Below are 12366 nucleotides of genomic sequence, written 5' to 3'. Positions count from 1 at the left end.
GTAGAATGATAAATAATGACAAGGAATTACAAATACTGTTTGAAAGCTCCCTATGTTTGAATTAATACTGTGAATATTGGCTTCTTATGGTTAAGGGAAATGAAAGATCTAATTATTAGAAAAAGATAAAATGCACACCTATGCTTTGAGTTTATTTTTAATTATCTGGATCATATGCTCCAGAATAGGATAAAAATGGCCCAAAGAATAATGGTACAATGGGCAAGAGATTATCCACCTATGGAAAAAGTCTTTATTAAAGAAAATTTACTACTTTTCCCTTTTTGTAATTTGTATGCTTTTAACTACTACAGGCGAAGGGTGTGTATGAAAAAGTTGGAGAAGCTACAGAGACTGCTCTCACTTGCCTGGTAGAGAAGATGAATGTATTTGATACTGAATTGAAGGGTCTTTCTAAAATAGAACGAGCAAATGCCTGCAACTCGGTCAGTATTTGAGCTTAGTGTTTTATTCATGCTGCCCATCACTCAGACCATATATTCTTAGTCTGCTCACTCTCTTACTCTCTTAGATAACTTAGTGTATACCTTATTTCCTCAAACTTGCAATATCTCCTTCCCCATACTCACTATAAGGTAAAATGGTCTGGCCATTTGACCACGAAAATAAAAGTAATCAATGGATAATTTCCACATGCAGCCTCTGTGCCCATAAGGTCTGCTGTCTCCCCCAGTGCTGTGAAATGGACTCTTCTTGCTCCCAGCAAAACCCAGCTGCTCCTTGTCTAGTGAGCCCCAACATCTTTCCTGCTTATCAATCTCCCATCTCTACTGGATCTTCATTAGAGAAATAATAGTATGTTTTTTATCTAAAAACTTTCTTTTGCCTTAAGCACCCTGCTTCTTTTCCTTCACAGTGAAATTTCTCAAAAGAGCTATTTTTATGTATTGTTTCATTCTTCCCATTCTCTTGAATCCACTCCAGTCAAGCTTTTGCCTCCTTCTAGTCTATCAAAACCTCTTGTCCAAGTTGCCCATGACCTTGTGCTAAATGGTCCAATTGTTTATGCATGTGTACTACTAACACATTTAAAGTACACGAAGCAAGGACTTCCCTGGTGGCGCAGTGGTTAAGAATCCTCCTGCCAGTTCAGGGGCCATGGGTTTGAGCCCTGGCCCAGGAAGATCCCACATGCTGTGGAGCAACTAAGCCCATGCACAACTACTGAAGCCCGTGTGCCTGACGCCCGTGTGCCTAAAGCCCTTGCTCCGCAACTAGAGAAGCCACCACAGTGAGAAACCCATGCACCACAATGAAGAGCTCGCCACAACTAGAGAAAGCCCACGCACAGCAACAAAGACCCAACACAGTCAAAGATAAATTAAAAAAGTACACGAAGAGGGCTTCCCTTGTGGCGCAGTGGTTGGGAGTCTGCCTGCCGATGCAGGGGACACGGGTTTGTGCCCCGGTTTGGGAAGCTCCTATGTGCCACGGAGCAGCTGGGCCCGTGGACTGTGGCCGCTGAGCCTGTGCGTCCAGAGCCTGTGCTCCGCAACGGGAGAGGCCGCAGCAGTGAGAGGCCTGCGTACTGCAAAAAAAAAAAAAAAAAAAGTACACGAAGCAAAAGTTGACAGAAATAAAAGGGAAAGTAGATGAACTCACAGTGAGTTGGAGATTTTAACACATCTATCTCAAAAATTGACAGAACAAGCAGTTGAAAAATCAGGATGTGGAAAGACACTGTAAATATACTCAATCCAACACTTATTTCTATTGTGCTACTTTTTTTTTTAATTTATTTTTATTTATTTATCTATCTATTTTTAGCTGTGTTGGGTCTTCGTTGCTGCACGTGGGGGCTGTTCTTTGTTGTGGTGCGCCGGCTTCTCATTGAGGTGGCTTCACTTGTTGCAGAGCATGGGCTCTAGGCATGTGGGCTGAGTAGTTGTGGCTCACAGGCTCTAGGCATGCGGGCTCAGTAGTTGTGGCGCATGGGCTTAGTTGCTCCACAGCATGTGGGATCTTCCCGGACCAGGGCTCGAACCCGTGTCCCCTGCTTTAGCAAGTGGATTCTTAACCACTGTGCCCCCAGGGAAGGTCCCTATCGTGCTACTTCTAATATGCTTTTCAAATGCATAAGGAACATTCACCAGAATAGACCATATTACTGGTCCATGAAGCAAGACTCAACAAATTACAAAGGATTGAAATACAGCTGGTTGCTGACCGTGAAAGAATTAAACTAGAAATTGATAACAAAAAGATAAATAAGCTTCCATCTGAAGAAAGTAGAAAACCAGCAAATTAAATACAAGTAGAAGGGAAATAGCAAAGACAAGATCAGAAAGCTATTCTGAACAATTTTGACGGCGTAGAAGAAATCAACAAGTCCTTTCAGTAACACAGCTTTCTAAGCTGACACAGAAAAATGGAATAATCCTGTGTCTGTTACATTAATTGAATCTGTAATTAAAATCTACCCCACAAAAATTCCTCAGGCCCGGTTCTGTATAATGCTAAAGAAATGCCAGTTTGGGGGAGCTCCCTGGCAGTCCAGTGGTTAGGACTTGGTGCTTTCACTGCAAGCTGTTCAGCATGGCCACAAAAAAACAAAAAAGTGCAGAAAATGAAACCCTTATCACCTCATTTGATGAGGCCAGCATAACCCTGATACCAAAACCTGACATGGATGCGACAAGAAAAGGAAGTTACAAGCTAGTATTCGACTTAATATATCAATAGAAGTAGAGATTCTCAGCACAACATTAGCAGATTGAGTCTAGTAATATATCGGAACTTTGACGTGTTATATTTGAGCAGAATAACCACAACTACAAGGCTAGCTTGACATTCAAAGCTCAGTGAGGTGGCCGTGTTGCAGGGTGCAGGCGTGTCTGCCCTAGACACTAGACAAATCTGTGGCTCCTCAGCTGCCTTCCGCCTGCCTGTCGGAGCCCCAGAGCCTGGGTTTCTTGGGCTGAACAAAGTGGCAGGCAGGATGGACCAGTCTGTTGAGGACACCCAGGTGCTGGAGGCTGACCAGATGGCCAGTGTCTGTCAGCCTCTGTTGCAGGTGGTTTTACTCAGGTCCAGCTGTACCAAGTGTTCAAGGACACAGAATCCACTGACAGTTTACTGCAGGACAGATCCAGCCTTTGTCCTAGACAGAGTGGTGAATGGTTGCTTAGATGAGAAGCAGCGTAAGCAGTGTGCAAACAAGATGTTATAACACACGAAGGTCAGAGTAACAGGCAGCGGTACGTACAAGTGGAACAAGAGGAAGAGAAGAAGCATAGTGCCAAGAAGCGAGCTAAGGAAGCTCAGAAATGGGAACTGCAGAAGCCGGAGAAGACGGGTTGAAGGGACTGTGATGCCGAGCAGGAGCAGAAGGTACCTAAGAAGGAAGCAGGTCAGGCCCCAGAGTCTCCGTCTGGGCCCACCCCCACAAGCCACCACCCTGGAAACACACCTGCCCCTCTGCACCAGGGACAACATCATCTTCGTGCAGTGCAGGGTGGTGTAGCCAGGAGATCGTACGGTGGGTCCTCCAGACCTATTCCCAGTACCTGCTGCCTCCCAGCCTTGGCGCTTAGATTTCTTTGGAATTGGGTTCTGCCACACATAATCTCTTAGTACCTATCATCTCCAAATGGCTGCCAGTTAGTGCTTGAGGCTCCTCTTTGTAGCACTTCTTTGATTTGTAGTCAGGGTTTCCTGGTAGATAGAATAAGGAGAAATGGAAAGTTAAAAATATAGCCTTTCCTAGTTATACAAAAGCAAGACTCATTTCTACTAAATGGTCAGCTGTCACTACGTTTCCTTTCTTTCATCCTTCCCTGGATATCCAGGGCAGATTAGGAGGCAGTGTGTTTTGGGGGAGTAGGGTGGCACCACACAGCACAGGCAGCCTAAGGTGGGCGACAGTGTGAGGCAGAACTGGACTTCTGCTCTGGCACTCCGTTTCCTTTACATTGTTTTGCCTCCTTTATACTATCCCGAGAAATCAAAACTTGCACCGGCATGGAGGATGTCTCAGCTGAAGTATAGTCGCCCTATTTGTGCTTCACAACTAACAGTCTCACTGCCATGAGGATCTTGGGCAGCTCCTATGGCATCCTGCCCCGATTTACATGGTTTTCATGAAACAGACATCCAGGCCCTTTGTTTCTGTTATAGGGAATTCACCCCAATTGTCATTAAGTAGGGGGCCAATCCTTGCAAAGCCACATTGTCTGACAGCTCTATTATTAGTTGGTGTGACTAAACCCTCGAGAAGCAACCCGAAGATTCAGCTTCACAGAGACTGAGGTTTAGAATTATATGATTCTAGACCTGTAACTGCTCAACGAAGGGAAACAAGTAGCAGCATGGAACTTAAAAAAGTGGTACGTTAATTGTAATGACCACTGCAAATAAGGGCAGGAGTGTCTGTTCTGTAAGAGTCTGCGGTCTAAGTATTTTCTTGCTCTGTGTCCTCCTTTGCCTCATTTTTTGCCACAGCAGCTGAGTGAAGGGATCAGAAATGACTGTCATGGTGCTCACTCACTGAAAATTCCCAGAAATGAACTTTTGCCTGCTCCTCCCGCCCCCGAAAGCAAGAACCTTTTATAGTACAGAGGTGAATAGAGCAGGACCAGCTTTTTAAGGCCTAGCGGCCCATTTGGATAGGACTGTTGATCTTCACAGCCCTGATACTGGAAGCAATGGCTTTGTTCTTCTCTCCCCCTAGGATGTGTCTGGCGCCGAGGTCCACACCTCACTCAGAATCACTACCCATTCTTTCAGTCTTCCTAGAGTCATTGGTACAAATGCTTAATGGAAACTAAATACATAAGTAATGTATCAGTCAAATAATGTAGAATTCATAGTGATTGTCTTTTTGTTGCTTGGGGCAACTCTTGCTGAGAGGATGGCTTCAGCCCACTTGTAATTGCCTACATTGGATGCTGAGGTTCTTTGGGATTTCTACAGTTATTATTAAATACTTGTCTGAATTAGGGAGAAATCAATGTAATTCACCACATAATTGAGTAAAGGCAAAAAACCGTAAGATCATTTAAATAGATGCAGAAAAGGCATCTGATGAAATTTAATCTCAGTTCATGATAAAAACTCAACAAACTTATCTTCAAGTTGATGGTGTATTTACACAAAATTAACATATCTAATGGCAAAAGAAGAATTTCTACTTTCAACATTTCTATTCAGTGTTGTACTGGCAGTCCTAGTTCATGCAGTAAGGCAAGAAAAATCAAAGATATAAAAATTGGGAAGGATAAAGTATGTTTATTTTGTAGGTAACATGATTGTATACATAGTCCAAATCTGAATCTGAAGGTTAATTCTCAGTCTTCGTTTTACCTGAGCTGTCAGTTTATCCTGTCAGTCTCTCCCTCCTTGAAAGTCCTTCACTTCACTCGTTCTCCTCCCTCCCCCACCCCCTGTCCCCTGCCATCTCCTTGGCTGCATCTTCCACATCCCACCAGAGGTGAAGAGGTTCCAGGGCCCAGTCCTCGGCCTTTTCTGTTTGCAGTTACTCCCTTGAACTCCTCTCACCTCATGACTTCAAATACTGTCCATGTGCTGACATCTAATATAGTACCCACTAGCTATCTAAAGCTATTTAGAATATTTAAGTGGTGTTCCTTGCCCCCGCTTCAGCTAATACTTAACTACCAGAGCTCGAAACCCTCCACTGTCTTCCTGTTTCATCTGTTACAAAAGCCAGATGCCTTACATTGACTTTTAAGATCCTACAACCTGCTTCTGCCACTCCTGCCATTAACCTCTCACTTCTTTTTTGCAAACTCTGTTCCAGCCATGTTGGCCTGGAGGCTCCTTGAACGTGCCAGGTCACGTCAGCCTGCACGTCTGTTCTCTCTGCCACACTCACATCTTTCACATTTTTACTCAAATACTGCCTTCTCAATACTTTATGTAAAAGCGCAGTCATACATAATTTTCTCTCTTCCCTGCTTATTTTTAAATATTCTTCTCCGTAGCACTTATAATCTACTTTCACATTCTAGTGTGTCTTTCCCAAACTAGAGGGTAAGTTTTGTGAGGGTGAGAACTTGGTTTGTCTGTTGCTGTATCCCTATTGCCTTTCACATAATAGGTACTTAGTGAGTGTTTGTTTAACAAATCAAAACTGTGCAGAAATTGCCATCCAATAATACTCCATATGTTCTCTTTATAGGTCATTAAACAGTTGATGAAAAAAGAATTTACTCTAGAGTTTTCACGCGATAGAAAATCGATGTCGGTTTACTGTACACCAAACAAACCAAGCCGGACATCGATGAGCAAAATGTTTGTGAAGGCAAGTACAACTGATTGCAGTTGAGATGTTCTTAACAGGATTGGAATCCTGGGTGAGGTAATAAATAAAATTGTTGATATAAATCTGTAACATTTCCAGGGTGCCCCCGAAGGTGTCATTGACAGGTGTACCCACATTCGAGTTGGAAGTACTAAAGTCCCCATGACTCCTGGAGTCAAACAGAAGATCATGTCTGTCATTCGGGAATGGGGCAGCGGCAGTGACACACTGCGATGCCTGGCTCTGGCCACTCACGACAACCCACTGAGAAGAGAAGAAATGAACCTGGAGGACTCTGCCAACTTTATTAAATATGAGGTTAGCTAATGAAAAGCTTCCTTGCCCACATCCTGCACATTCATTGTGTTCAGACAGCACTCCTTCAATAAAAGGTCAAACGAGTCTTGCTTTTGCCGAGAAAAGGGTGTGGTTATTTGTTTTTCTTCAGGCCAAATGTATTTATTACCTTTATAATTTAGATTGCTGCTTCAAACATACACAGTTAACAACTTAATACAGGCCTGTTACTTTCAAAGTAGAATCATCAAGGCTAAAAACCTATTTTGCAGCTCTCATGTAAATTTAAGATATTTTAAAAATTGAGGCTATTTTTAAAACACCCAGTTAGTTACTAAAGGTCAAATTGTCCAAGTGGAGAGATTCCGTCTACTTTTCTGCTTATGGAATACTTTCATATCAAGTATGTGACTTCCTGAAGCCTTGAACAGGGAACAAATTTGGGTAGTATGGGCAACTAATTGGCCACTATCAAAATGTTTTTATTCCTCGGTATATTTTTTCCCTCATTTCAGAATATTATTATGAAAGCTAAAGAATTTGGTAACAAGAATGTAGTGATTTTTAATTGTTTCTGACTTATTGGAATTAATACTGTTCTTCATTGGATTTATATCAATGGTGTGAATTCTATCATAAGAAAATGCAGAAACCTTTGCTGTCCACACTGGGGGGAAAACCAGAATTTCCTGTTTTGACATAAGGTGATTCTTTAACTCTAGACCAATCTGACTTTTGTTGGCTGTGTGGGCATGCTGGACCCTCCAAGAATTGAAGTGGCCTCCTCTGTGAAGCTGTGTCGGCAGGCAGGCATCCGGGTCATCATGATCACCGGTGACAACAAGGGCACCGCTGTGGCCATCTGCCGGCGCATTGGCATCTTCAGGCAGGACGAGGATGTGACGTCAAAGGCCTTCACGGGTCGGGAGTTTGATGAGCTCAGTCCTTCAGCCCAAAGAGAAGCCTGCTTGAATGCCCGCTGTTTTGCTCGAGTTGAACCTTCCCACAAGTCTAAAATTGTAGAGTTTCTTCAGTCTTTTGATGAGATTACAGCCATGGTGAGTGTCTTTATACATGTACAGGTAACAGACTGCACAGACACAGCAGATTCTAATTCTGACCATTAAATTTTTAGTAATAGCTCCCATATTTGGAACTTCTTTATTTTTGTCATGATCTGGGGCTGTTTATCAAGGATTCTGTTGACCAGTAGTTGGCATGCTGTATGTTGCATGCATGGAAGATTCTGGAGAAGTTTAAGACCTGGAAGTCTGAATCAGTCACAGGGGAAATATTTGGTGATATCTTTTTTAATCTTTGTTGTGGTTAAAATATACATGTTTGTATCTCATGTTTCTAAAAGCTGATTCAGGACATAATCCACACTCTGTCACCCAGTTTTGGATAGCCTTACCTGAGATGAGATGTACTGGTGATGTGTTCTCTTAAGAGCTACCTGTTGATGAAGCATTTCCCATATTCTTCCTCGCATCTGATTTTTTCACTGAGACATGTTAACATTGTGTCATATTTGCTTTCTGCTGCTTATCTGTGAAACTTCACACTCTTAAAAACAACTTAATTTTGTTGATTGAAACCAGTTTTTATAGTTGTCTTCCTCCCTTCCTCTTTCCTCCCCCTTCCCTTCTCTCCCCCAGAGGAAAGCACCATTCTGAATTCAGTACTGGGTGTTTACTATAGAAAACATACATGGGAATGATAGTTTTGTATCTGTAGACAATATTTAAGTGTTTCTGCCCTTTTTTGGTCTTTATATATATTATATATTATAGTTTACATATTTTTGAAGTCTGCCTTTATTCTACTTGAGATTTATCCATGTGGATACAAGTATTTTGTCTTGACTGCCATATTGTGTTTTGTTTGGTAAAAAAATAATACAGATAATTTGAAGTCCCCTTTGTCCCACTTCCCTCTGAAGTGTCACCTATTATAGCTCGTTTGGCAATTTTACATTTCCCAGGTGAAATGTGTTTTATGACACCAACTTACAAAAACGAAAACTTTTCCAGAGAATTCTGTTGTCCAGAGGCCCAACAGCTCCATTCATTCCCTGGCTTTAGGATGGCTGAGCGTTTGTTGGCAGCGTGTTAGGTGGCAGGTGTAAACCAGTGGTGGGTTTCTAACCCTTTCAGACTGGAGACGGTGTGAATGATGCTCCTGCTCTGAAGAAATCTGAAATCGGCATTGCCATGGGCTCTGGCACCGCGGTGGCTAAAACCGCCTCTGAGATGGTCCTGGCTGATGACAACTTCTCCACCATCGTGGCTGCCGTGGAGGAGGGACGGGCGATATACAACAACATGAAGCAGTTTATCCGCTACCTCATCTCGTCCAATGTCGGGGAAGTTGTTTGGTGGGTCCCTATGACCAGCTCACATATATTCCTTGGCTTGTGATGACCAGTTTTCCAGATTTGCTCTTCATGTGGCAGTAGCTTTGCTCTTAGTGCAGCGGGAGAGAGGGAGGGCCGGGCAAGACGAAGGAGGCCCTTGTGAAGGTAGAGGTACTTCCTCTGGTCCTCAGGAGGGCTGTCTACGGCTGCTCCAGTGTGCAAAGGATACACTTTAACATAGAAATGAATTTAAATTAACTATATAAGGTAACATAAAATTCTTGGTCTTGTAAAAGTTAACTTAATTTGAAATTGGATATAACAAATGTTTTATGATTGCCCAGGGAAAAAGTTAAAACAATCATTGCTGTCCACTGATTTTTATGGAGGAAGGTGGGGTGGTGATGTTATTTTAAATAGTGGCCAAAAATAATTTGGGGTCTTTTTCTTCTTTTCTTGGATGGAAACAGTATTTTCCTAACAGCAGCCCTTGGATTTCCTGAGGCTTTAATTCCTGTCCAGCTGCTCTGGGTCAATCTGGTGACAGATGGCCTGCCTGCCACTGCACTGGGGTTCAATCCTCCTGATCTGGACATTATGAACAGACCACCCCGGAACCCAAAGGAACCACTGATCAGTGGGTGGCTCTTTTTCCGTTACCTGGCTATTGGCTGTGAGTACAGTTTTTTATATTATTGATTTTTAAACGAATGTTTGAGTCCAAATTTTGTAAATGCATCCCTTAAAACCCCTTTTTTTTCTGTTTCCATATTAGGGGAGCAAAATATGGAGACTGCCCTTTTGCAGTTTAATGAGCTGTGTATACCCAGTTTACAGTAAAGTTATTCCTTTACTTTAGCATCCTCGTTCTTCCTTGGGCCTTTGTGAATGAGGTTCTCAGATTTAATCTATGGGCAAAGGAAATACAGGGAGGACTGAGGCCTTAAATCACCAAAATGTAAAACGAAGTCCCCCTTTCCCTGAGTGAGAGAAGGGATCTGTGCATTCATCAGCAATGGTTGGTTCTTCCACATGTGTGGCCTTTGTAGACCTCGTCCTGACCCAGGATGCTGCTTCTCTCTTCCTCATTTCATAGGTTAGGAAAGTGAGGCCCAGAGAGGTTAAATGACTTCCTTAGGGTCCCATAGGAAACTGTTTTGTTTTAATATGTTCACATGATTTAACACTCAAAAAACACACAGTGGCATAAAGCAGGAAGGCTCTCAACCAGTTGGTTCCCCTCCGGCACGCCTTCTTGGGATACTTTAGCAAATAGATCCATCTTAGGTGTTTATTTTCGCAAGCGAGATGGTATGCTGTATACACCTGTATGCTGAACCCTGTCTTTTGTATTTCTCCCTGTTTTATGGGTAGTTTTACATCAGTACCAGTATAGCTGCCTTATTGCTGTGCACCACCTGCCTACTGCTCTGTTGGAATTGCTGGGTTAGAGGGTGTGCACTTGGACCTTTCAGTGGATACTACTGCATTGGGACAGTCTCTTATTCTCAAGTGCCTGTGTTCTTCACTACCCTTGGTTGTTTCTTTATAATAAACTTGCTGAATTCAAAAGTAATTGTTGGGGTGGGGGAAGGGATGGTCCCAGAATTGGCTTCAAGCACTGCCATGTGCTCAGCGTTCTGCACTAACTGCTCTAATGGCCTTTCCATATAAAGGTTCTGCCAGGCCCTTGATGGAGCAAATAAATTAGTGTATAACTGGTAGCATGAGTTTGCCAAAGTCATGACGGGTGTGATCTGGTGCTCTAGCACAGCATGGCCTTCCTTACATGGAGAACACGTGCCTGCAGCCTTAACATACTGGCCGCTGGTTAGAGAGGGCATGGCTAGTGTGAAGGTCCTACCAATTCTAGTAGGTGCATTTCCTCACAAATTCTGGAGGAATAGCTGCCTGGTTCTTCTGTACCACAGACACCCTTCTCGTTACGGAAACCATCAGCCTAGCTGCTTTATCTGATGCAAGTGAGCAGGTGCCAGTGGTAGCACAGGCTCATTGACATACCATGTCTTTGATCTCTGTCCTAGGGGTTGGCCCTCGAGGCAGCACCTGCAGTAACGCTGCAGGCCGTAAACCCCATGTGTGTTAGTGTCATGATGTTTGTTCCCAGGTTATGTTGGCGCTGCTACGGTGGGTGCTGCTGCGTGGTGGTTCATTGCTGCCGAGGGTGGTCCGAGAGTGTCCTTCTACCAGCTGGTACGTAGCCACCTTTCTTTGTGTACCTTAGATGCAAGGTGGTGTAAGTCTTCACAAACAGTTGTCCTTGAGCTTTCTATGGTTTGGATGTCAGTCAAATAATCTTAATACTCTTAACAGTAAGCAGTTGCATATAAGGTTATTCTGAAGGACCAGGGCTTCTCTGGGAAATGCGGTGAGATTTTGTGTGGGTCTGTGTTCTGGGTTTGGTGTGGAATTGGTGTGTGGACTTTGGAAATGTCCTTGGCTGATCAGGAACTTGATTGGGCTTTTGTTGCAGAGCCATTTCCTACAGTGTAAAGAGGACAACCCGGACTTTGAAGGAGTAGATTGTACCGTCTTTGAATCCCCATACCCAATGACAATGGCGCTCTCTGTTCTAGTAACCATAGAGATGTGCAACGCCCTCAACAGGTCAGTGAGTCTTCTCAGCATGCTGGGGCAAGAGCCTGACAGCCAGGGTGCTGGGGGATTGTGTGTGTTTCCTGGTTGATTGAGAATCACAGGAAAGCTCCGCCCTCCCCAAAAGGAAGAACAAGCAGCACCGGTTTTAAGAGCTTAAGTCATCATCACCTCCAGGAAGTAGTGGGAGTGCTTAGCCACATGTTCTTCAAGAGACAGCAGAGGCCAAAAATAGGGACTTCTGCACCCCTGTGTGCCAGTGCCCACAGGGAAGGAGCTCTTGCCCTTCAGCATTGAGACAAACAGTATCACCTAATTAAGCCAGTGACAAAAATGGAAATTTCAAAATAGCCTAAGTGTCAAGGGCAATTGAGAGCAGGTTTGAACACACTGAAATGGGATTGCTGTGCTGAAGCCTAGATTTAAATTGGAAGTCTGTCCTACATCTGAACATTCTTCCTTAACTTTGCCACTGTAGAAACTTAATAGAATTAGGTCAGTAGGCAATAGGCAGTGCCAAGTTAGCCGTCACCTTATTGAAGTGTGGTTCTGAACAGTCTCTGTCGGTGATGGCATATGCCTTTGCCCTTTCAGCAGGCACATTTCACCCACCTACCTCTCCTTGTTCTGCAGCTTGTCTGAAAACCAGTCCCTGCTGAGGATGCCCCCTTGGGAGAACATTTGGCTCGTGGGCTCCATCTGCCTGTCCATGTCACTCCATTTCTTAATCCTCTACGTGGAACCCTTGCCAGTAAGCGGTGGGGGGAGCCTGGGCTGGGGCCTGGCTGCCTGTCCAGCAAGTCAGGGAGCTTGA

The 12366-nt window shown here is 43.8% G+C and overlaps 1 protein-coding gene across 2 annotated transcripts in view; it reads left to right on the top strand.

Annotated features, from left to right (window-relative positions):
- Positions 1 to 12366, top strand: part of ATP2A2 (ATPase sarcoplasmic/endoplasmic reticulum Ca2+ transporting 2) — a 61740-nt gene that overhangs the window by 44472 nt on the left and 4902 nt on the right. For both annotated transcript variants that reach the window (XM_027124802.1, XM_027124803.1), the window contains 9 exons: positions 315 to 446; positions 6161 to 6283; positions 6383 to 6601; positions 7303 to 7638; positions 8737 to 8957; positions 9407 to 9609; positions 11065 to 11150; positions 11431 to 11564; positions 12186 to 12303. In XM_027124802.1, the coding sequence (XP_026980603.1) occupies positions 315 to 446; positions 6161 to 6283; positions 6383 to 6601; positions 7303 to 7638; positions 8737 to 8957; positions 9407 to 9609; positions 11065 to 11150; positions 11431 to 11564; positions 12186 to 12303 (1572 nt within the window). The remainder of the gene's footprint in view (positions 1 to 314; positions 447 to 6160; positions 6284 to 6382; positions 6602 to 7302; positions 7639 to 8736; positions 8958 to 9406; positions 9610 to 11064; positions 11151 to 11430; positions 11565 to 12185; positions 12304 to 12366) is intronic.

This window comes from Aethalodelphis obliquidens, unplaced genomic scaffold (assembly GCF_003676395.1).
Source record: "Aethalodelphis obliquidens isolate GAN/ISIS:26980383/991018 unplaced genomic scaffold, ASM367639v1 scaffold28, whole genome shotgun sequence".
NCBI classification, from domain to species: domain Eukaryota; kingdom Metazoa; phylum Chordata; class Mammalia; order Artiodactyla; family Delphinidae; genus Aethalodelphis; species Aethalodelphis obliquidens.
The sequence above is the reverse complement of the archived record's forward strand: the minus strand, read 5'-3'. Positions and strand labels throughout refer to the sequence as shown.